Below are 23,976 nucleotides of genomic sequence, written 5' to 3' on the forward strand. Positions count from 1 at the left end.
GAACCTTCCTTTTCAGCCTTTCTTTTTTTAATGAACAAGTAGATTTTCTTTCGGGGTTGCAGAGGAAGGCTCCTGTGCTAGGCAGCAGGTAAAAAGGAAGCCAGGATTGCTTAGTTTGAAGGTTTCCTGGCTATTGAGGCCTCAGAAATTATTTAAACCGGGGTCCTAAGAATGGCATGGCACATTAACACCACATTTACTGGCCTGCCAGGCACTTCCCACAGAAGGGGAAAATTCGGGGTGCTTATTTCTTCGGTTTGGAGCCTCTTTTGGGTCACTTCCCCAAAGAAAGCAAGCAGGAGCTGGCATTAAAAGTCATGCACAGAAAACAATTCTTTTGGGAGCAAAATCTAGAGCGGAAAATCGTGTTCTTTCCTATCAGCAGCGGCAGCAAAAGTTAATAGCTGGAAAAAAGCTGCTGCCCTGGAGCTGTGAGGCTCCTCCAGCAGAGCTGTCAGCCCGTGCTGGAGGGTTCTGTTGGCGCCAGCTCAAGAAAAGGGTGTGAGTGGGCCCGCTGCGGGAGGCACCTCTTTCCCCCGCGTGGATCACTGCCCTTTTCAAACCCCGGGACACGTACCCTGCCGTGCTGCCCTTGCTGCTAATGCTGCTGAAGGGGAAACACTGCCTGTGTGCTGGGAGTGTCTATAAGGGAAAAAAGGGGGAAAGGATGTGTAGAAGGAGAGGGCTTTTTTTTTTTTTTTAAGAAAGCCTAGAGCAAGAAAAGCAGCACTGGGGGGAGAATGGAGGTGGGGGACAGGGCTAAGAATAGTCGTTGTTCACGAGTGACTCACCTCGCCTTGTCTGAGTGGGAGCTGGTGTCCCCAGGAAGGCGTGTGGCCCCCGGCCTGGGCACAGCCAGCAGCCAGAGCTCAGGCAGGGTGCAGGGATCGCTCCCGGTCCGGAGAGCACAAGGCAGCTTCTCGTGGCGTCTGGGCACGGCTCTGGTGTGCGAGAGGCGCCGTCGGTAGCGCCCTCCAAGACCCCTGGGAGAAATCTGTGCCCTCTTGCAGCTGCATTTCTCTGTTCAGAGGAGGCCGGGACCTGGACCGGCAGTGCCTGCCCCTCTGCAGCCATTCCCAGTCCAGCAGGAAACCCCCTCGGCAGATCAGGAGAGCTGGACTTGCCCCCACAGTCAGGCAAAACCACATCAGAGAAAGTGGAACTGGTTCTCTGAGCTGCAGAGCACAGGGAGGGGATTGCCCCCACCCTGTTCCTCAAAGGCCATGCAAACGACTGCTCAGCCGTGGCCAGGCAAGGTGGAAACAGAGCCAGGCCGGTCACCACGCCGGCCGAGACTCATTTCTTCTCCTCTTTATCCCCAGGAGCTGGAAACTCAAAAGCCGCCCACACTCCCCTTCTTGCTAGCTGATCCTGAGTCATCTTGGCATTTGCTAGCTCTTACTGCTTGGCTCTGAGAGAAGAGCCAGGGAGCAGAATCAAACCTTGCAGAGTTGCCTAAACGGTTGTTACTCTAAACCTGCCAAGAGTTTGGGGGCAGGTGGGGGGAGCTGTACAGGACTGGGTGTGTATTTCTTTACCTGTGGTTCCTCTTCTGTCGTGAGGTGAGCCTCCGTACTGCATTTGCCCCAGGTCCCAGCTTGATCTTGTGCCGTGGGCCAGCCAGGAGAATATTTCTCCTCTTCATGTGCCATCCACCCTCCTCCCACCCCTGGGAGCTCGGCGCGGGGCCCTCGCTCCAGCTTGCGGGTGGTGAAACAGAGGCAGAAAGACAAAGGTACCAGCATGAGCCAGGGACCAGAGCCCAGTAAATGCCAACTCCCACCCTTTGGCCAAGCCACCCTTTGATTGTTTGGGCCAAATCTAGACCTGGAGCCAAGCCCGCACCCACTGGCAGCCCTACACCCCTCGGTTTCTTTCTCACAGGTGAGGTGGGCTTTCTGGCGGAAGAGCGGCGGATAAACGTGGCGGTGACCCGCGCCCGGCGCCACGTGGCCATCATCTGCGACACCCACACCGTCACCTCCCAGGCCTTTCTGAAGCGGCTGGTGGATTATTTCAGCGGGCACGGGGAGGTGCGCACAGCCTTCGAGTACCTCGACAACCTCACGCCCGAATGCTACGCTCAGGAGGGCTGTGGCGAGCGGCAGCGAGGGGCAAAGCTCCCTGCAGCACCTGGCCCCAAACCACAGCCACCGACGGGGAGGAAGCTCAAAGCAGCAGCAGTGGCCGAAGCAGCGTGTCGGAAGCCAGAAGCGCGTTTCTCCCCCAGCACCGGCGGACCTGGGAGGGAGAGCCCGGGGACAAAAGACAGCACTGAGAAATTCAAGGCCATGCTGGTGGCCTTCCTGGAGAGCAGTGAGGTGCAGCTGGATTTCCCCCCGTCCCTCAGTTCCCACGATCGGATGCTGGTTCACCTGACGGCAGAGGAGTTCGGGCTGCAGCACGGGAGCACCGGAGAGGGCCGGGACAGGTTCGTCAGCGTTCGCAAGAAAGAGTCTGCCGAGCCGTCGCAACCTGCAGCTGCTCCCCCCAGCCAGCAGCTCCCCCTTCTTCAGCCACAGCGTCCCAGTGGGGAAACCCCCGGCTCCACTGAGACAGGAGGAAGCAGCGAGGGCTCAGGGAAAGTGGACCTTAAAACCCTGCACTTGGAGAGAGTCCGGAGGGAGGAAGCCAGACGGGAGGAGGCAGCGAGGAAGGCTCAGGAGCCCAGTGCCGGCCTTCCGGGCAGCAGCAGGAAAAAAGACAAAACTGAAGCCAAAGGTAGGTCGCTCTCTTCATAACCAGCCCAATTAATGGTCTTCCTTGAATGGATCCTGCTACTTAATCCCCATGTTTTCACCTCCAGGCCTTGGGATTTGTCTGCGTGCATGGAGCATGGAATGGGGCTCTTGGAAAGCTCTCTGATGCTTGTCACTACAGAGATGGGAGAACTGGCAGGCCTGTGCATCAGATGGCTGCAGCTTCTGGGAGAGGGGTTTTGGAGGCCTGGGGGCACATTTCTTAAGTCGAAAGAAAAACACTGGGGACCCTTTCCCAGGAAGAGAGGCTCAGGAGTTAGATGGGAGGCTCCCAAGTGTAGGGACAGGGACTAAGAGGAGTACCTGGCCCACACTAAAGGATGTGGCTGCGTCCTAAACACAGAGGCCAGGGAAAACGGAGCCAGGAGCTGCCGTCCTCCTTGCTGGACACGGTCCCGTCCTCTTCCCCAGCCCATTCCAGCCGAGGGAGGCACCCAGGCTGCTGCGGGCGGGAGCACCTGTGAGCACAGCCCAGAGTTTACTGGTAGGAGGGGTCTCGTGGGGGCTGAAAGCCCAGTCGCTGCAAACAGCAACTCACCAGCCCCGCGCTGCTTCTCACTAGCCCAGGCTGGAGCCACGGGTTGCTCGGGTTTGTTCCCACCTTCTAAGCAGGTGGTTCAATGGCCGGGTCTCACCCTTCTCTTCTACCCAGGAAAGGCAGCAGTTAAGAGTGGGGCAGACAGCGCGGCAGAAGAGGATATCGACGCTCTGATTTCTGCTGCCGTTAAAGCCGACACCACCTGCAGCTTCCCCCGCTGCAAAGCCAGCGTCACAACCCTGGGACAGCTCTGCATCCACTGCAACAGCCGCTACTGCCTCGGCCACCACATCCCGGAGGTACGCGTGGGGCTGGGCAACCGGCTGGGGCTTGGGCCCTGAGGGGGCTGGAGAGCAGCAGGACATGACAAGCAGCACCGGCTTCACGTGGGACTTTTCCCCACTGAGGTCCCCAGGCAGGATTTCCTTGCAGGGAGTTGAAAGCAGAACCCTCTGTCAGAGCTTTTGCTAGAGCTGCAGGTAGAAAGGGCTGCCAGGCACTGACACGTGGGCTCTGCGTGCCTCCTCCTGAGAGCTTTTCCTTTTTTCCCTACTTGCTTTGTGCCCTTCTTCACCATCCTCTGGCACTTACGTTCCCAGGTGGTGCAGATAAAATGAGGCAGAGAGGAGAAATGCAGAGGCACGAGCTTACGGCAGCGTGAGGGAGCCTGGGCACGCAATTCCCGGCTCTTTGCAGGTTCCCTCTGCCACCCAGGACAGGCAAAGGCTCGAGCCCGCACGGAGCAGCGCTCGTGCCTGGGTAGCGATGAGGCATTTCCCTAAGTGCCTCCCTGGCTGGGAGCGGAGTTGCTCCACGCTGTGCAGCCTTGGTGCCAGCTCCCATCCGGAGCCGAGGGCCGGCCGGCCCTCAGCTGCCTCTGCTCCGCTTTCTCGCTGTGGGGGGCTCTGAGCTGGCATCTCAGCAGCCCTGCAGCCTCCTGCCCCTCCGTGGGAGCGGCGCAGCGATGGCCATGGAAGCATCAGCTTCTTCCCCAGCTGCTTGACAGCCCTTTCCCCCCCAGAGCCGGGAAGGAAGGACACTGAGGTTAAACCGGAGTCAGGCTTCATCTTCCTGCCTGGGTTGCAGAGGCTGGCAGGTAAGTTTAAGCCTCCAGCGTTGTCACCATGATGCTTCGTGGTTGGCCTTGGGGTTCGAGTCCTGCGGGCAGAGCTGACGTGGCTAGGGGGTGGCAGTGACAAGTACCGGGCTGAGAGGGGACGATTTTCCATTCAGCCACAGCCTCCTGGGCCATGGTGCCGTGTCCTGCAGCACCCGGGCGTCGCTGCACCGCACGGAGCCTCCTGGAGCGTAGCAACGCTTAGTGAGCTGGCCTGTAAATCCCCGGCATAGATTTTCTCTTGTCAAGTACTATCTGTTTCCATGGCAAAGAATAGTTGTATTTATGGTCATTCACAATCCAGTGGGGATAGAAATTTATTTCCTGCAGAATCGCCTCTCCCTGCTGAATTGGAATGAGGACTCCAGTGAGAAACAACTGGAAGGGTAAAATCCATGTCAGGGAGTTTTTCTTGCTTTTTAAAGTTCAGCCCTTTTTCCAGACGTTACCAGGCTTTGATGTGAAGTAGCCTGGGACCTCCTACCTGTGCCTGGCCCTGAGAGGGGCTGGCACAGACCCGGGGCCCTCTCAGAGGGGCCGGAGCCCCTGCAGCTGGCGGGTCCCTGGCCAGAAGGAGCTCCCACTCCCCTTCAGCAGTCCCCAGCTGCTGCCCCACACCCCCACTGGCTGATGCTCCAGCACCTGCTGACGCAGTTACTGCCTGTTCAGCGCTGCTCTGGGGGCCCGTCAGCTGTGGCCGGTTTAGGTCAGGCACCAGGCTCCGAAATGCCGGTTCTGGCTCAGAGCTGCATGCCAGGGGCTGGTCCCACTGGTCCCGGCCACCGACTGCCCACTCCGGCAGCTCTGGCAGGGATGGGAGGGTTCGTCACAGTGCTGGGATCCCCAGATCAGCTTACGGTCAGGAAGACGTCAAGGGACTCTGGGAGGGACCAAGCAGGAGGGGTAAACTTTTAGGATGTCTCATCTGGGCCTGGTGGAGATGGTCCAGGGTGGTGTTGAACTTGGCTTAACGCACCTTAAACGTGGGCTGGGCTTCAGCGCAGACTGGTGTGGGAAAGGGTTTGCCTGCACAAAATAGCATTATGAAGCTTTTTTTAATTCTACTACAGAAGTCAGATTTAATTACATTAAGGAAGCAGATAGATGGCTGAAAAAGCCTCTTCTTATTTCCCAAGCCACCTTCCCCATTTCACTCCTTTTCCCCCCAGATCTTACCGTGTTAGCAGAGAGCTTGGTTTCATTTCTCTCTCATTGTAAAAGATCCAGCTGCTGACACAACGAGGGTGAGTTTTCCCCAGATGTTGAGAGTTTTGGAAGGAGGCACTTAAACCCTCCACCAGGGTGATTCACCTGCTGCATAGATTCCAGGAGAAAAATTATATTTTGTTTTCTGTTAGAGGAGCAGTAAATAAATGGGAAATGGTGTCGGGGGGGTGTGAAGCAGGTGGAAGAGGAATCGCAGGCTCTGAAATAAAATCGCCCGATTCCCCCGTAGGCGTTCGCTGCCCCGTTTGCCGGCTGCCAGCGGTGTCCATTCTCTCCCCGCCAGGTTCACGGCTGCGGGGCCAAGGCCAAGGCCCACGCACGGCAGAGGATCAGCAGGGAGGGGGTTCTCTACCCCGGGAGCGGCTCCAAAGACAAGTCCCTGGACCCGGCCAGGAGAGCCCAGCTCCAGCGGCGCCTGGACAAGAAGCTCAACGAACTGACCAGCCAGAGAAAGAGCAAAAAGAAAGACAAGGAGAAGTGAAGGACCCAAATGCTGCTTTTTTAACCTTGAAGTCACAGGTTAGGCTCCATAAACCAAAGATGCTATTAAAGCTCCAAGGCCGTGCTGAGCCCATGAGGAACACAGGTGCTCTGGTGTTAGGGTGGTGGACACCTTGGAGCAGGAGTGCCTGAATAAAGAGGGGCTGGGCCCCCCTAAACCACAGAGCTGGGAGATGGAGAGCAGCTTTGCTGGTCCCCCTTATCCTCACTGGCGAAGGTGCCGAGGGGCCCAGAGAGGCTGGGAACACCAGCAGACGGGCACTGGAACACCTAAAGCAGTCGGCTGCTGCTGGGACATTTTTCCTTGCTACAGTAAAAAGATAAATGTGTGTGAGCAGGAACGTGAGAGTTGCTGAAAAGGGGGTGAGGCTCTCCTCGGGGGAGGGTGACTAAGGAAGCGGATGCCTCCAGCTCCCTTCTCCCACTCCAGCACCCCTCCTGGCCCTGCTCGGAGCGAGGGCAGCTGGCGTGTCTGTGCAGCGGTTTGCAGGGGCTGTGACGTAGCCCAGCACATCTCTGTCTCTTCCCAAGTGCTAGATGAGGTAGCTAGGAAGCAGATTTTCCCCCAGACCTCAATGCCTGTTCGTCCTGGCTGTGAACACCTTCCAAAAAAAACCTTCAGCAAACCTCATCCTTCCAAAACACCCTTTGCAGCCCCAGTCGTGGGCCAGCCCAGCCTGTGCCTGCCTCGGCTCCGAGCAGCGCTTGGCTCGTGCCCCGGCCCCGTGGCAGGGATGGCACCGGCTGGCGCAGCAGCAGATGGGACACGGGGGCTCAGGGAGGGGAAGGTGGGGAGGAGGAAGAGCCGGAGCGTGGGAGAAGAAAATCTGCGCGTTGGTGAGCGGTGCTGGGCGTACGTGGGGCAAAGAGCCAGAGCAGCGCCCGTGGCGGGGGGAGATGCCACAGAGAAATCACAGCCTTGTCCCAAAATGAAGGTCAGGCAGGGAAGAGAGATGAGCAGAAAGGACAATTGCTGCCAGCTGGGGGTACCACCACCGTGTCATCTTTAATCAGGGATAAATGGCTCATTCACACTTTTTTTCCACCCCCCTGCTCAAATCATTCAAGCACCCACCTTGCTGCCCGTGCTGCCCCCGTGGCATGAGCTTTCCGGCAAATGGCCACAAATGCCCCCAAATCCTGGGTTCCTGCTGGCATCCTGCAGGCAGAGCCCAGCTGGGCCCCAGGGCAGCCTCTGCCCACCAGCCCTTGCCGTGCGAGGCGGCCGTTGGCACCCCCAGAACCCCCAAACCTCACCCAAGGGCTGGTCATGAGCAGGCAGGATCCAGGCTTTTTCCCTCCCTTCCCCCTGAAACAGGAGCTGATCTTAAAAACTATGAAATTAGGGGTATTTTTTGTCTGCCTTCAGTCACAGGGCCAAGATGCTCCTCTCAGTGCCCGAGTTTGGATAAAACGAGCGAGTTTGAGGATAAGCAAGTCAAAGGGCAACTCCAGGACTGGGCTGGTACAAAAGAACCCCCAGGCATGAGATTTGTGTCAGAAGAGCAGGAATTTGCTGTGGGGTTGTGAGCAACTCCGAGGGTTAGTTTAGCTGGAAAAAGGGGCCGGGTGGGGGGGGAAGCCAACCCTGATTGTGTTGGACCTTTAGGGGATCACATTCAGCCTGGTACTGACCTCAAACCCAAGAAAGCCTGAAAAAAAACCAACCTGAAAAAAAATAAACCACTTGTCAAGTCCAGAGATGGCTCTGCAGGCAGCAGAGAGCTGGGCAGAGAGGGGCTGGGGAGCAGGAGAAGGACTTGGGGGTGTTGGTGGGTGGAAAACTGCCTGTGAGCCAGTAACATACGCTGGCAGCCCAGAAAGCCACCCGTGTGCTGGGCTGCATCCAGAGCAGTGTGGGCAGCAGGGCGAGGGGGGGGATTCTCCCCCTCTGCTCCGCTCTCAGAAGACCCCCCTGCAGTGCTGGGTCCAGCTCTGGGGGCACCAACAGCAGAAGGACACGGACCTGCTCGAGTGGGGCCAGGGGAGGCCACGAAGATGCTCGGGGGGGGCTGGATCACCCCCCCTGTGAGGACAGGCTGAGAGAGTTGGGGGGGTTCAGCTGGAGAAGAGAAGGCTCTGGGGAGACCTTAGAGCAGCCTCCCAGGACTTAAAGGGGCTACAGGAAAGGGGGGAGGGACTCTTGATCAGGGGGTGTGGGGATAGGACAAGGGGTGACAGTTTTAAACTGCCAGAGGGGAGATTTAGATGAGATCTAAGGAAGAAATTCTTCCCTGTGAGGGGGGTGAGGCTGCCCCCTCCCTGGAAGGGTTCAAGGCCAGGTTGGGCGGGGCTTTGGGCAACCTGGGCTAGTGGAAGGTGTCCCTGCATGGGGCAGGGGGTGGCACTGGATGGACTTTAAGGTCCCTTCCAGCCCAAACCAGTCTGTGATTCTATGATACAACAACAATCACTTTTTCCGCTGTTCTTTGTCCCTTTTTCCATTCTCACTGGAAATGTTTCAGCCCTGGTGCAGCTCACCCAAATCCCTCCAAAAACCAACAGAAAAACCACATACACCAAGAGAAACCACGCTGGGCCGGCACTTTATCAACCCCCTCCCCACTTTCCCCCCCCATTTGACCAAAAACCACCTTCCAAAGAAATCCACCCCCTCCCCAGGAGCCCTTGGGGCCCACATTCAAGGGCACCACCGATTCTGGGGGGCCGCCGGGGAGCACGGGGGATGCTTGGGAGCCCAGCTGGCGGCCGGGCAGCGCTTTGGGGAGGTTGTTGGTGGTTTTGGTCCAGTTGAAGGGAGGGCTCCTTTCATGGCGGGTCTGTCGGCAGCCCCCAGCGCATGCGGGGGTGATGCAGACGGGGGGAGACGCAGCCGCCAAGTTGCTCCGTCCTCCGAGTATTTCGGCGGCGAGTTGTCCCGCCCGAGGAGCGCTGGCAGCTCTGCCTCGGCGCCGCCCGGTCCCTGCCCGGCTGCCAACACCGTGTCTCGGCATCCCCCAGCCGGGCAGAGCCCCCCCTCCACCCGCAGAGCCGGTGTTGGGGCGCGGGGCCGCGGGGGCACGATAGCCCCCCCCCCGCCCCGGCAGCATCCTAGTTCCGCCGGAGCGGGTGCCACATGGAGACAGGCTTCCTCAGCGTGGCCAGCATCTGGTTCCAGTGCGTGATGCCCATCCCACTGGCCGCCGGGCCGATGAGGACATGGCCTGTGTTGTCAGCATGGCCGTCCTCGCCGCACTCGGCCACCGTCACCCGCAGGGACAGGTCCTGGGGGGAGCGCGAGGCTGTCACAAGGGCCTGGCGCCGGGCGGTCGCTGCACTGGTAGCGCTGCCCCCCCCAAATACGTACCCCCACACCCTCCCTGACCAGACTTGTGCACACAAACGCACCCCCAGTCCTCACCCGTACGTAACGTCCCCTATATCCCCCACCCCATAAATATGTGCCCACCAAAACATATGTACGTGCCCCATATACACATGTCCCTCTACACCCCCCATTCGTACCCACCCCCCCACTTGCCAACCCTATATGCTCCTCCCCAGACACAGCCACACCCTGTATGTGTGTATATACGTATATACATCCTCCCATGCCCCCACCATACTGACACCACCCCCTACTTTCTCCAACATCCCCCAAACCCCTCCGCACCCGTCCGCATACACAACCACACCCTACACATCTACATCCCCCTACATCCCCCCACCCACCCGTACATGCTCCTCCCAACAGCCATACCCCATCCGTGCCCCCCCGCCACGCATACGTCTCCCCAAACCCTAGACGTACATCCCCACACCACAGCTCCTACCAGCCCCCCAGCACAGGGATTTGGGGACCGAGGAGCGAAGGGATGTGCCGCCCCCACCGCCATCTTCCCCCCAGGCTGGGACCCACCTGGAGCACGATGGCTGGCACCGAGAAGATCATGGCCTCATTGAAGACGGGGTTGGTGTCATCCCGCTTCACCGCTGTCTTCTTCTTGCTGATCTTCCTCCCGTCCTGCAGCAGGTACACCTTGACGAAGGGATCTGCTCAGGGCGAGGGGAGAGAAGAGCCCCAGGGTCAGCCGTGTGTGTCCCCTGCGGCAGGGAGAAAGCGGGGCAAGCCGTCCCTGGCTGGCCTTCCCAGTCGGGTCCAGCCTCAGCGGGACCCGCTCCAGTAAACACCCGCGTGGCGCGGTGGGATGAACTGGGAGAAAGGCCCCTCCAGCCCGCAGGAGGCCCAGGGACCCCCGCGCCCAGCCACACCCCCTGCTCACCTGCGGTCCCTTTGCCGTTGGTCCACACAAGGTTCTTGGCCTTGACCACCACCACCGTCAGGCGCTCGGCCGTGGGCAGGTAGCTCAGGGAGAGCAGGATCTCCCCCACCGTGTCCACCGCCTGTGGGATACAACGGCCCATCAACCCCCCCAAAAAAACCCTGGGTGGGAGACGGACCCCCCCGCCCCGCTCACCTTGTTCATGTCCTGCAGGTAGAGCCAAGCGTTGAAGGGACGCGTGGCCAGGTCCAGGTCGGAGAGCTTGAGCTCGGCCACGCCGGTGCTGACGTTCCTCTCGTCCTCGTCGATGCCAAAGACAGAGAAGCGGAGGCTGTTCTCCTCCAGCGCTGCCGGGTCCAGCGGGATGGAGAAGCGCTCGTCAAAGGCCACAGCGTAGGCACTCCGCTGAATCTGCCACGGTGGAGACGGGGGTGGAAATTGCCTTGATACCCACCAGGTTTTGGGGCCACATCCCACATCGCCCCCCTTTCTCTCGTGGGAATGGTGAGGAGCGGCGAGGGCAGGGCATCCGCCAGCCCAAAGGACCGGGGGGTCCCAGCCTCGATGGGGACAGAGGTTATTTCCCACCCGACTGCAGCAGCTGCTCAGCGACTGGGATAGAAAATAGGGGCTGTGACCTGCCGTGTTGCCCATTAATTCTTTTAATTAAACATTTAAGGTCAGTCTGGTGCTCTCAGATGCAAGAGCCCTGCGAGCTCGGCGGCGTGGCTGACTTGGCCACTCCCAGCTACAGGATTTGGCTGAGGGGGTGCAACCCCCAGCCCCTCTCCGAGGCAGAGCCAACGGGCTTTGCAACCCCCAAATGTGCCAAATGGGGACGACGCTTTCTGCCAGACGTTGTCTCTGTCACGTCCCTTGGAGCAAACGCAGCAGCAGCTCCCTGGGCCCCATCCTGCAGGGTGCTGGTCACTACCTGCTCCCAAAGCACTGGCAGGGGGGAATCTGCTCTGAAATCATCACTTAAAGACTTTTTTCCTCCTACACCAGCCCTGTTTCTTTTGGCACCCAAGGTACCTGGCACAGATCGGGGGCCTGTGCTGGAGGGAGGCCTCCCATCCCAAGGGATGGGAACCCGCAGCCCTGATGGCATGGGGTGGAGCCCCCAGCTCCCGCTGCCCACCCAGAGCCAGCTGTGGTGCTGGAAGAGGATCCCGCTGCAGGACCGGGGGACTCAGCCCTCACCCCACTGCGCTGCACCCCCGGATGCCCATGCAGCCCTGGGAGATGGTTCATCTCATCTGAGGGACTCTGCTCCGAGCCGTGCTCCATCCTGGGGATGAAGGGCACGAAGCAGCTGTGAGGTGGCACCTCCCATCCCCTCGCTCACCCAGCGGGCCCATGTGCTCCCACCCGATACCACCGACCTCCCACCGACCTCTGGTGGCCCAGGGGGGGTCAACACGCTTCTATAGGAAAGCAGATTTACAGCTGCTTTCTGGCCCTGATGGCTGCCTGGCTGCAGCCGACAATATATTTTGGGATCTCTGGATGAAAGGTACAACAGAAATCTTAGCTGCTATTTAAAAAAAAAACCCACCAAAAGTCATAAGTACTGTAAAGCATTAAAGGAAAAGAACCAAATGTGTCTTTATGACTTGTCTCAGGACAGCAAAAGAGGGTAAATAGCGCTGGTGAATTATAAATAATGATGCTAAATAATAAATATCTCCAGAGCATAAATAAAGAGCCTGATCTGCGGATGTAGAAATGGTCTTAAAAGGGCACTGTAGAAATATTTTCAAGGCAGTGGTTTTGTGCTCTCTGGATCGGTACCTCCCCCCCCGCGGCAAGGCTTCCATAGCGGGATGAAGCTTTCTGCACCTTTCTGGAATATCCTGATCAAATCAAACTGGCTGACCCTGAGCTTTGCAAAAAGCAGCTGCTGAAAGAAAACTGAGACTCCTGCTTTCTAAGAGCAGCTTTTAGGCACTTTGAAAAGGAGGTTTTGCCCCAAATCCACCCCTGGTTCTGGCCCTGCTGGTGCAGCCGCCCAGACCTTCGGCCGCCGCGTCCCGCGCGGGGAGGGAAAGCGTCACGGCTGCCGCGGAGCGGAGGGGTGGCGGCGGGGCACCACGCTTGGGCGTCGTTAGGGCGAAGCGAGCGTGTGGGGACGTGGCAGGATGAGCCCCAAACGCCGCCTCTTCCCAGATCCCACCCCACGCCGCGTCCTCCACCTTCCGCAGCATCCCCGGCCCCCAGAGCAGGGAAGGTTGAGCAGAAAAACGCGCTGCAAGCCAGGCTCAGAGACAAAGTCATCACACATCCCAGTCAAGAGGGAGAAATTTCTGCCTCTGACGGGTCTCTGATGCACAAACCCACCCGGGACCCCCCTATACCACGGAATGCTGAACCCCTCCGAGCAGAGCTCCAAAAATCCCATGCCAATGCCCCCAGCCCCAGCGCGTCCGGAGCTCCCTCCTGCCAAGGCCCTGTCGCTGCCTTGGGGAGTTTGGCCAAGGGATGCTGCGACCCAAAAGCAAAGGCTGCAGCGGGCGCCCAGCGAGCGATGCCACGTCCCCACAGGGTTCTCGTGCAAAGAGCGGCTCACGGCTCACCCGGGAGATGCCAACGATCTGCTCGGCCGGGAGCAGGCTGATGCGCATGAAGCAGGACTCGAAGCGAGCGTCCTCCTTCTCCAGCAGGTCCTTGCCCTGCAGCAGCATCACGTGCAAGGTGGCCGCCTTCCCGTCGTACTCCATGGACACCTCCACCTGCCCCACCGTGAAATCCTGCCCAAAGTTGTTTCCGATGGAGGAGATGGAGCTGAGGGAGTCGGCCGAGATGGATTTCTTCAAGGGGCCGTAGGGGGCCAGGCCCAGGTCTTTGCTCATCAGCTCCAGGCTCCCCAGCTCGTTAATGCTCTCGAAGGTGTCGTCCGCCCGCAGGCTGGTCTTGCGGGGGGGTGAGGTCTTATCCAGTGCTCTCTGCGAGCCCGGGGCCATCCCTCGCTGCAAACAGGGAAAGGAAAACTAGGCGATGCAATCCCGCCCCTTCACCCGGAGCCGGGGACAGCTGGGATTCACCGGCACCTTTTTGGATGCCTTACAGCCCCTGCCTGGCCTCAAGCTGCCGCGGCAGCAGCCCTGCACCTCCTGCAGCTCCCAGGCCGCACTGAGCAGCTCCGCGCCGATCCCCCCCGAGCTCTCCAGCAGCACCAGGCCACTGCCCACAGCTCCCCCCCCGGCCCCGAGGGGTCACCGCTGGTATTTCTGCCCCTCCAGCAGCTTTGCGTGTTGCAAAGGGAAAGGAGGCGAGCCAAACTTCCCACCCTTTTACCTTGTGTTTGACGTCGGAATACGCCGCCCCATACTTCTGCTCCAGGTACCGGTAGTCGTAGTTGGGGAAGGGGGAAGGTGCCGGGTAGCTGCCGGAGCGCCAGAGCTTCCAGAGGTTGATGGCAGCCACCCCCAGCAGCACCAAGGCGCCGGCGGCGTAGATGCCGATCTCCCACCGCGGCGGACTCGTGGCGACTGCGGGGGGACAAGAGGCACCGTGAGCCGGCCCCAGGGCAGAGGCTTCATCCTCAGCTGCTTCCATGCCAGAAACTCAGCTCTAAGCTGTGAGGATGGGATCGGCCGAGCGGGTGGGGGGATAAACCGCAGGGTCCCACTTGGGCGTGTTGCAAATGGCATCAGGCAGCAGCTTTGCAAGCCAAGAAACCACAGTGCTGGCGCTTTGCTTTCCTGGGAGGCGAAGGGCACGTGGATTTCTGCCCCATTCCCCAGCAAACAAGGAGAATCAGAGAATTGCTGCATCGCCCCGGGGTGCTGGGGGCGCCCCTCACCAGCTGTGGATCCGTCCCACTCACAGAGGTGCTCAGCACATGCCTGCATCGCCCCTTCCACCGCAGGGAAACCCTCGCTGCTGCCAGGTTTCCCACGGGCTGGGGATGCCAAGAAAATCCAGAAATAGGGGGGGAAAAAAAAAAGCAAACGAAAAGCTTTTGGAAACAGGGGAAAAAACCCACAACTGCTGCTGCTGTGACCCAGGCAGGAGAAAGGCCGGGCTTGTGGCTGCAAAGCGGGGAGGACACGGCAGCCCCGCGATGGTACACTGAGCAGTTGTTGCTGCATTGCACCAGCCTCCATCACACCAGCGACTGAACCAACACCAATCATTCAGTGTAACACAAAAAAAGGGGAAGCAAAAAAAAAAAAAAAAAAGCAGCTTTCTCATTACAGAGCGCTGCCGGGGAGTCCTCCCGCGTCACACCGTGGCGCTCCCTCCTTCAGCAGCAGCTTCAGAGCCAGAAAAAGCCCAGGGCAGCTGCCTCCCACAGCACACCCGGGCGGGGGGACACGCTGCTGCTCCCCCCAGCCTCCTCGGCAGGAGCCCGCGAAGGGAACCCACTATTCACACCCAAACCGCCCAATTCGGACCCCTCCAGAGGGCCACAAGCAGCCCAGAGGGATCTCGGGGCGGGGGGGGGGGGGTGGGGGTAATGCCTCGGGGTAGGAGCCAGGTCCTGCTCCCTCCAGCCCCACCCCAGCCCCTTCGGCTCCGCAAAGGGCCGTGACTTCTCCCCCGCGTCCCCGGTGAAGGATGCTGGGGGAAACGCTGCAGCTTTCTAGGGCGCTCCCGTGCAGCGAGGTCTTCGGTGCCATCGAGCTCCGCGGAGCTCACACACTCCTGCTGCAGCAGTGGGGTAAAACTGGGGCAAAATAACCCTTTACTGGCTCCTGTTTCTGAATAACCCCAGGTACAAAGCCCAGCTGAGCTAGAAACCCACTTCCTACTCACACCCACCCATTTTCCAGGGTGAGTGGCTACCGATGGAAGGCTCGGGGCTTTAGAGGGTCGTACCCTTGTATGAGGAAACTAAAAACCCGTGCGCAAGTGCCACGGGGGGTTCCTCCTGCCGAAGGCAGCGAGGATCAGTGATCCCTCCCGAGAGCAGCTCAGCGAACAAGCCCCGGGCAGCTCTGCCCCCAGAGCCCCTCCCCGGGGCTGGCTCAGTACTCACCGCTTGAGCGGTACCTGCTGATGTGCCCGTTGTCCATGGCCAACGCTCCCCGCTAGCGGGACAGCCTGCAATGCCGAGACAGTCAGTTAGGAGAGGGAAGAAAAATTTTAAAATAGCTGTCTTTCCATTATTTTTTTTAGCAGGGATGCTAACTAGCTGCTCCCCCTCCATCGCTCCTGGGCTTGGCTCCTCTTCCAGGCACAGAACAAACGTGCGCTGAAGCACCTCAGGCACTAACAGAGGAGCTAAAGGGACTGAAAACCCCATGGGAAGCAGAAGAGCAGCCACGCCGAGACGCAGAGCCGCAGGATTTACCTCGGGAGAACTCAACGGGTGACATTTGCAATTGCTCTTTGCGTGGACGTCTCCCCTCCGGGAGCCCTTTAAGCCCCTCGCTGCTTTTCTAACCTCTTTTCCAGCTTCAATCTTGCCTCTGCCTCCCGCAGCTGCCTCAGCCGAGGGGCCGCGCTGCGTCTGCGGCCGTGCCGCGGCCGTGAGCAAGAAGAGCAGCCCCAGCTCTGGGCGGCCAGAGGGTTCAGATGATGCCGCTCCCCGAGAATCGATTCCTGCAGCAGGGAAGCTCGATCGCCTTCCTCCCCAAAGGGGTTTTCCCAGGCGAGCTCTACGCAAGATCCATCCTAAGCGTGCAGTGGCTGCTGGCCCAAGCAGTCCCAGCAAAGGCACCGCGCGATGCCGAAGGGGATTTGCCCACGCCAGGGTGTTTCCTGCTGCGCAAAGGGGGTTTGGGAAACCCCACGAGCTCCCAGCAAGCGAATCCATCATGAACTGCGCCAGCTCCCCTTGCTCCCTGCCGGGGGGCCACGGACCACAGACCGCAGACCACAACCTCTGAGGCCCAACCCCATCTTCAGCCCCGCACTTCAAATCTCCCCTCCCCGGAGCCCCCCAAACCCTCTCCACAACTCACACGGCCCTGGACCCACCCGGCACACGGAGGAAGAGCCGGATCGCCCTTGGGTGGGGGGTCACTCGGTATTTGGGTGCCACCTTCCAGCTCGCTTCGGACACCCACAGGTTCAGGCACCGTGGGGGTGATCAACCCCCCCAGACCATCCAGGCTTGGATTTTAACAGCTCAAGGTGGAAACTGCCATGCGTTACAGTGTAAAATATCAGCCACGCTGGCCTGACCCGGCTGGGGGACCCCACTGCAAGGGCCACCCTCGGGACAACAGCAAGAGGAGGGGGGTTTCTAAACATAATCGAGTCGCTAACCCAAACCGCCAGCAAGGCTGGGACAGGGCCAGAAGGTGCCCATCTCCTCCTCCAACCTCCCTCCTCAGGCATAAACCTCTGTGTGCAGTGGATAAACACTCGGTAATATCTTTGCTGAGAACGGGCTAAACTCAGGTCATATACAGACTAAGCTCAGCTTAAGGGACACTTTGCTGTTTAATGCTGGAAATCCGCACCAACATCTTAATAGCGCAACACGATGGAGATTTACCCAAAATAGCCTCTTTTTATGTCCTGAAAAACTGTCGTGCCTAAGAGGCTCCATTTCTTCCGATGTTTCCTGGTGGCTTTTTTGAATATGAAAATCCAGAAGTTTTCAGAACCAACTTTCTCTGCCGAAGGACAAACTTCCCTTTTAAAAACCCTCCATTTCTTTACAGTTTTCCATTTCTTCCAAAGCTTTTTCCCCCAAAACATCCCTTTCTAATGAGCTCTAAGCAGCAACTTGAGCAGATTTCCAAGGCATCACCCAGAGACACAAACTGACTGCAGCGTTTGGCTCAGAAATTCAATTAGGTGGCATTTCCCTATTAGCAAAACAATATCAGCCTTTCCTGAGCAAACAAACGAAGGTTCAGGGCGCTCGGGGAAGGGATTTATTGCATTTTATGTTAACTAAGCTCTTCCCTGTGAGTGTTTCACCAGATGCTCTGTCGTCCCCCCGACCTGCCTTTCAAATCCCCTCCTGGGAAATCAAATTCAAGGGATTGGGAGGGGACAGGCACCGCGCTCCGGACAGGGAGCGACACAGGGACGGCTGCTCTTTCCCTCTGATGAGGGACGGGGCAGCTTCGTTTTCCTGGCGAGCTGCTGCAGAGCTCGGGACACCTTTTCCTGCTTGGGGGGTGATAAAATGTCTCGATGCGGGGAGAGAAACAGCAACGAAGCCACGTGTCCCCTCTGGAAAAGGGGGGGGCGTCCCCTCAGGCTTAGGGGGGTGTTTTGGCACCGTGACGGACCGGGGCCCGAAACAGCTCACACAGAAAACCCCAGTTGCTGGTCCCAGAGCACCTGGACCGACACGGGTACGGCCCCACGCCATGCAGACACCCCCCCCCGAGCACACTGCAGCCCCCAAACGTCCCAATCTGAGTTGTAAAGCACAGCAGCGATCTCCCAGTTCACCCTTTCCTTCTTGCCCTAACCCAGACACCACCGCCTGGTTTCACCGGGCACCTGAGACCGGGCTAAACTCATCTCACTGCTGAGCTGGACCCTCCAGCAGCACCCCTCCTCTCCTCCAGCACCGGCCCCACCGCTCGCACCCACCCACCCACCCCGGGCTCTGGGCAAGGTTTTTCCACCCTCCGTCCCTCTCCTGCCCGTGGGGGAAGCCCGGTCTGGCCTCGAGCCGCAAGGCAGAAAAGTAACATCAAGTTTGTCAAAAAAAACCCGCAAAACCCACGTCCAAAACTCGACAAAACACAAAGATTCGGGCTCTGCCCCTCGTTCATGCTCGACCCCAGACTCACTCGCCTCTTGCCCTCCCCATCCCACCACTGGAGCCGCAGAGACGAAGCAGCCGCTGTCCCGGCAGACCTACACCTCGGGAACAAGCCAGGCACCAATCCCACCTGATTTACACCCGAAGATGGGGACCCTGCACCACCCTGCGCCTCCCACGGCCACGGGGCTCGGCACGGCAAGCGCCGGCTTCGCAAGCGCCTGAAGCCTGGATCCTTCCCAAGGCCTATTGCTGTATTTTACCTGGGCAGGTAAAAAATCACCGTGGGCAGGAAAAAAATATCTTTGGGGCTCCGCGTAGAAGAGCGGGGACCCTCCTGACGGTCTCCGGCATTCGCTGAGCAGCAGCAGCGCGGCTGCTCCCCGGCCGTCCCCGAGAGGGGAGAGAAATGCAGCAATTCCCGAGCTAACCCGGGTGGGGAGTCTCGGGGATCCGGCCCCGCGCTCCCCAGAGCTCCCCGCGGGTTCTGGGGTCAGCGGGGACGGCTCCCGGCTCCGAAGAGCCCCCGGCAGCGATGGGGGACAGGCTGGGGGGGCTCCACTGCGGGCCTGGGGCCGGCTGCCAGGCTCCGCTTCCCAGCGCCGGCCGAGGGGGGGCTGAGGGCTGCACCTCCCGCTCACCAGTGCAATGAGTTGGGCGGTCTCTGCGCCCTCCCAGCGGGCCAGATCCTGCTGAAGGTTTTGCTCTCACCCAGCCCGACCCCCCTAGCAAAGCCGGGGAGGAGAAGCGGCCGCCCCCCCCCCCCCCGCCCCGCAGCACCGAACAAGGCGGCTCTGGGAAGCGTTTCCCACCCGGTTTCTCCCGGCCGGGGCTGTCGGAGGGACGCGGCGGCCGCTGCTCCTCTGCCCCGGGGCTGCCGAGAAGCTGCTCTGCTCCCCCCGGGGCAGCGGGGCGAGGGCATCCTGCGGACCTGGGGGGGCCCGGGGGGACGGTGCGGAGGTCTCTCGCCTCGGTTTGCCTCCCAGGCTCTCAGCGCCCAGCTCCGCAGGCTGGCAACTTTCCTTGGGAAGTTACCGTAAAAAAAAAAATAATCCCCAAACCCCAAAACCCACCCAGGAGCGAGAAGGGACGCTGAAACCCCCCCACACGCCCCCCCGCTGGGTGTGGGCAGCCCTGGGCACACCAGGCAAACCCCTGCATCCCCCCTGCGCACCCCCCACGCTGTCACCCGTGTCGCATCCTCGGGACTGGACCACGACACCCCCCCCCCCCCCCCCTTGTCCCCAGCCCCCCTGCCCCGGGCAGAGCCGCCCACCCTGCGCGCTGGCAGCCGGGGAGCTCCGCGGGCTCCGACTCACCGCTCCTTTGGGGGAAAAAGATGCATTTTCTGGCCGATGGCGGCGGGGGGGGCCGCGGCCGCCGGAGCGGGGACTGCGGGCGGGGCCTCCACATGGGGGGGGGCGGCCCAGCTCCGCCCCCCACCCCCCCCCTTCGCTGGGGTGAACCAGGGACTGCCCCCTCTGTCCCCCCCACCCCTTCCGCGGAGTTGGGGTCCCCCAGGCCGAGCTCCGGCGGCTCCAGGGGGGGCCGCCCCAAATCCCACCTCCCACCGCCCCCCCGGGGCCTCTCCCCCGCAGCTTCCCCCGCCCCCTCTCCCCACGGCCCCGCATTAGTGTTTCCCCCATCGGGACCTGCGTCCCCTCCCGTTCCCCCCCCCCCCCCCCCCCAATAAGGCAGATCCGCGGCCGCGCTGCTCCGCTCTGCGGCAGGGCCGGGACGGGCAGCGCCAGCCTCTGCCCCCCCCCAACCCCCCCCAGCCGGGGTGCGGGGACATGTGGGGTCCCGGCCGTACCGGGGGGTCTCCCGCCGCAAGGTCTGAGCGCTGCCTGTTCGTCAGGACCCCCCCAGCCCTGCCTGTTCGTCAAGAACACACACACACACCCCCCGCGAACGCTCCGTGCCCGCGGCAAAGGCGACCATCCGCCAGACTTGCCCTACACGCGCTCTCCTGCCCGGGGATGGAGATGCCCCCCCCTTCCCCTTCTTCTCTCTTCCCCCCGCTCCCTGTTTTCAGCCACCTGACCACCGTTCCAGGGGATCAAGGAGTCATTTCAAACAGCAAAAGATTCACTCCACGTGGCTGGGAGAAAACAAAATAATCGCAATTTTGTGGGGGCAAAAGCCCACATGCCCCCAGCCAGGAAACTGATGATTCCAAAAGCATCATACAGGCCCTTTACGGCAGCGGCAGGACCAAAGAGTCACGGGGTGGGGGGGAAAGCAGCAAAGGAACCTTCTGCATCCCTGGCTGCTACTGCTGCCTCCTCCCAGGAGGACAGGCAGCTGGAACAGCGACGGGGGGAGAGGAAAGGGCAGCGAGAGGCACCCACAAATCGGTGATAATCAGAGCCATTTTCTGCCCGCCCAAGGTAGCAGACCTTCGCCGTGAGCCCGCGCAGTGGGCAGCCCCTCTGCTCTCCAGCCCCGCGGCTGTGGTCACCGCAGAACCAGCTATCCAGGTATTAACAACCCGGAGCCACCCCCTGAAACCCATCTAACAAACACAACAGCCCCACAAGTGGCCTTGAGGGACACCAAAACTACCAAATCCCCTGGTGCCAAATCCCCCGTGAGTTTGCCTCAAACCCCCTGCAAGAAAAACGTCACCCCCAGCGTCAGCCGAGCACATTTGCACCCACAACCCTCCCGCATCCTCCCTTTTAACACCAGCAACTCACCTTTGGCCAGTCTCAGTCCCAGTACCCGGGCACACCCGCACGGAGGCATCTGAGCCCTTTCCTGACAAAGGAAGCAAGTAAAGAAAATGCCCAGCGGGGTACAGATGTGTAGAGAGGTGGGAGAGCGCCACCTCCTTCATCCCCACAGGGGTGGTCTCATTTTATGCCACCCCAAAGTGTGGCTTACCAGCTGTCCTTTCATCTTCTCCACAGGAGGCTGCTTCGGAGAACTTCCCCCAGAGACAGCCACAAAAGGATTCCCAACACCAGGCAAGATCCCAACGATCAGAGCCCAGCTGCGACAGCGGGCACCGCTCGGAGGGAAGCGCTGGACCACGATGTTACCCCACAGGTTGTGCACAGCCCGAGTCCACTCACAGCGGGCAGAGAGTGCTTCTGAATTACACCAGCGGAGCAAGGGCCTCTAACAACCCTTTTTCTGAAAATCTGGACAAGTTCGTTAGGTGAGGGCCCAGCATCCGTTAGGGAGAGCGCTGAGGCAGCCGACAGCCCTTCTGCGGGAGAGAATTCAGAGCAACTCGCACTTGCGAGGCAACAGAGAGAGAAACCAGGAGCAGGCACACATTGTACCAAAGAACACACCAGCAAACATCGCTTTATTACACCGGTTCGGTTATCCAGACTAACCATAAAAGCTGTTGAGATGGGTGTAGACAAACAAGTCAGTGGTTTATGTATTAGGTCAAAGCTCCAGAGCCGTTACCAGGGGACAGATGCAGAACACCTCGAGCACTCGCTATTCCTCACCAGTTGTTTCAAATGTACCTCGGGGGGTCTTTGGCGGGGAGGGGAGAAGGAAGGTCCCTCCCGGGGGTGCCTGCCACTACCCGAACCACGAGACAGACCCGGGAGGTCATAGGCAAAGAGATCAAGGGGGGCCAGCGTTCATCAGCACGAGGAGAATGGAGAGAGCCTGACCTGAGTCTCGCTCAGCCGGGACCACACAAGCACAACACACTGGTACGAGCTACCAAACAGTCGGGGAACAGTTGGAGCTGGAACTAGAACGCCTCTGGCTGGGAAGGCATAGAAATAAATACTCGCTCAACTCCGCACTCTCTGCCCGTTTTCAAACCATCAGCACCTAGTTACACAGCCAGATATTCTTCACTACCTCACGGAAGCACCACAGGATCATTTCTGAGCAGCCGCTGAGCGACTCAAGAGAAGCCTGACACCACCTCCTGTACTGGTCACCCTCCTCCGCCTCTGCCAGCAGCTGGGGCAGCCCCTGGCCCACCGCCTCTCCTTCATTTGTTGAGCTCTCCAGATGCAACCAAACCGCTCCATTAACTGAAGGCAGTGCCCAGTCGTTCAGGGTGGAAAGTACCTGGGTCACTGTACACACAGGAGAAATGCAGGTTTTGGTTGTCATTCCCACACAAGACCAAAACAGATCAAAAATGCGGATGTTTGCTAGTTAGCAGCTCTGCAAGTCTCCTGCCACTTAAAAAGTTTGGGGTTGCACTCTCGAAATTTTACCGGGGGTGTTTATGTCACTTTCTTCTGGATAAACACCTCCCTGAAAAATATCCCTTAACAGCCAGATTAGATCACAGTATTTAAAAAGTGACACGGTTACAGTTACGTCAGTGCCTCAGACGCCAACGCAAAGCCTTAGAGCAGAGGTTACAAAACTGATGCTTAGTGTAGCACTTAACATTTTGAAATAATGACCCCAAAGAAAAAGAAAAAGCAGCCCAGGTTTCCAGTTTCTTTTCCTAGATGCTGAGTCACCAGCAATACCGCTGCCTGGCCCGGCCTGCAGACCCCCACGGCCGCGCAGCGCTGGGGAGGCCACGCGCTGCCTCGCTGCGCTCTCTGCGGGGCTGGCGCACGCCGGCAGCTCTCGGGTGTGGGGCTGCGGACAAGCCTCTTCCAGCTGGACACGGGAGATCGCTCAGCCTGGAGGTACCTCGGCAGGAACGGGGCAGCTCTGGGGGTGGCAGAACCTGACCTGCCCCTGCAGCAGACACCGAGAACGAAACCCTCTTGGTAAGCAAACTAAAAGAGCCGACAATAAGGCAAATAACTTAAGACTGACGGAGTAACTCCCAGCTTTCTGCTTGCGATACATTTTACTCCATGAAGCGAAGGAAAGGCAGGTTGACCTTTCTTATTTACCCTTCCCTTACATTTAAGAGATGACTAAGACTAAAAGAAATTTTTTTTTTAAAAAAAAAAGAGAACTAAGGAGAAGTTGTCTGTCTCCCTAGAGCTGTGATACAACATAAAACTATTGTAGGCTATTCCAGGATGTGGAAAGTCAGTTTAGAGAAAGGCAATAACCCCCGTACTACAGGGGCTGTAACAGTAGTGTACTGTATTACATTCTGTGCAAGTTGCGCAACTTGTTCACAAGTTTCATTTTATCTGTTTATCTCGCTGCAGTTCTGTCAGTTGGTGGCTGAACACTTTACACAATCTTACTCCACAGCTCAAGGTAGTTTCAGCAGAAAAAAAAAAAAAAATTCCTTTCCTGTGTCTGGTATCTGTACACTCCAAAACAAGTGTTCCTAATGCCCAAACGTCAAAATCAGAATCTCACAGTTTACTGGGAATAGATCAGCTAGATTCCCTTTGCGCTTTGTTTGAAAGCCCCTTGTCTCCAAACCCTGGTTTCAAGGAAGACATACAACACGCCTGAATGAAGATCCCGTCGCGTCGCAACGGTGTTGGTTCTGACTTCCCTCTACACAGACTTTCTCCGACTCTGACTAGGTGTACATGAGGAGAAAGGGTGTGTGTGTCAAAGTGACATCTTCCCCTCGAGAGGATTTTCACACGTTGGAAAGCTAACAATGAAAATTACAAGTTAGGTAGGATAAGGTTGAAACTGTCCAGGCCAACTTGAGCACTACGAGTTCCTTTTAGCCCTTTGTCTGTTGCTCAAAGTTTCCTCTCCCTTAGTTTGTTCCCATTTTGTTCATCCAGTATTGACGAGAGTCCATCACCATTGCTCAAGCATTTGTCCTTTTCGTATTTGTGCTCTTGCTGCTGTCGCCTTATCTCCTTATACCGCAAAGTGATGTCACTAGAAAGAAAACCAAACAGACGTGAACCAGTGATGTGAAGCAACAATTCCAATATACAATAAAGACAAGAAGGCAAGTCTGTCCTGGATGCAAGCGCCCTTGGGATAACTTAACCCACTTGAGTCTTTTGGCTGCACATTTCTAGAATTGCTGATGGCACTGATTCACTTGA

General features: G+C 58.9%; 3 protein-coding genes across 14 annotated transcripts in view; 1 reads left to right on the forward strand and 2 right to left on the reverse strand.

Annotated features, from left to right (window-relative positions):
- IGHMBP2 (immunoglobulin mu DNA binding protein 2) overlaps positions 1–10,118 on the forward strand; it is a 44,082-nt gene extending 33,964 nt beyond the window's left edge. The window contains exons 13-17 of one of the 4 annotated variants that reach the window (XR_012625462.1): positions 1,885–2,721; positions 3,412–3,596; positions 4,319–4,393; positions 5,584–5,658; positions 5,925–5,956. Coding sequence is in view for 3 of the 4 variants with exons in the window: in XM_074842537.1 (XP_074698638.1) it covers positions 1,885–2,721; positions 3,412–3,596; positions 4,319–4,393; positions 5,925–6,122 (1,295 nt within the window). In the remaining variant the exon portion in view is untranslated. Of the gene's footprint in view, positions 1–1,884; positions 2,722–3,411; positions 3,597–4,318; positions 4,394–5,583; positions 5,659–5,924; positions 6,472–9,989 lie in introns of those variants that run through there. The other 3 variants (XM_074842537.1, XM_074842536.1, XM_074842538.1) reach the window with 3 other exon arrangements.
- Positions 8,660–19,464, reverse strand: SYT12 (synaptotagmin 12). 5 transcript variants are annotated; one of them, XM_074842545.1, is made up of 8 exons: positions 19,369–19,464; positions 15,350–15,414; positions 13,663–13,856; positions 12,942–13,334; positions 10,561–10,776; positions 10,366–10,486; positions 10,002–10,135; positions 8,660–9,367 (listed from the first exon to the last, which is right to left on the reverse strand). In XM_074842545.1, exons 2-8 carry the CDS (start codon positions 15,384–15,386, stop codon positions 9,194–9,196), a joined length of 1,269 nt encoding a protein of 422 aa, XP_074698646.1. In that variant the 5' UTR covers positions 15,387–15,414; positions 19,369–19,464; the 3' UTR covers positions 8,660–9,193. The 5 variants fall into 5 exon arrangements, with proteins under 5 accessions (XP_074698646.1, XP_074698648.1, XP_074698649.1 ...); XM_074842547.1 differs by lacking the exon at positions 19,369–19,464 and adding an exon at positions 19,326–19,349; XM_074842548.1 differs by lacking the exon at positions 19,369–19,464 and adding an exon at positions 18,313–18,596.
- A 1,869-nt stretch (positions 19,465–21,333) lies between these two features.
- Positions 21,334–23,976, reverse strand: part of PTDSS2 (phosphatidylserine synthase 2) — a 42,777-nt gene continuing 40,134 nt past the window's right edge. For all 5 annotated transcript variants that reach the window (XM_074842539.1, XM_074842541.1, XM_074842544.1 and 2 more), the window contains one exon: positions 21,334–23,803. In XM_074842539.1, coding sequence (XP_074698640.1) covers positions 23,659–23,803 — 145 coding nt within the window. In that variant the 3' untranslated portion in view covers positions 21,334–23,658. The remainder of the gene's footprint in view (positions 23,804–23,976) is intronic.

This window comes from Strix aluco, chromosome 16 (assembly GCF_031877795.1).
Source record: "Strix aluco isolate bStrAlu1 chromosome 16, bStrAlu1.hap1, whole genome shotgun sequence".
Classification (NCBI taxonomy): domain Eukaryota; kingdom Metazoa; phylum Chordata; class Aves; order Strigiformes; family Strigidae; genus Strix; species Strix aluco.

What these genes read in the sequence shown, in the direction of transcription:
- SYT12 (XM_074842545.1), bottom strand. Translation starts at nt 15,386, where the DNA reads ATGGACAACGGGCACATCAGCAGGTACCGCTCAAGCG. An exon ending in CAACGGCAAAGGGACCGCAG is followed by an intron (nt 10,136 to 10,365) that starts GTGAGCAGGGGG and finishes CGCCCTGAGCAG; the next exon opens with ATCCCTTCGTCAAGGTGTAC. An exon ending in TGCCAGCCATCGTGCTCCAG is followed by an intron (nt 9,368 to 10,001) that starts GTGGGTCCCAGC and finishes CGCTCCCCCCAG; the next exon opens with GACCTGTCCCTGCGGGTGAC.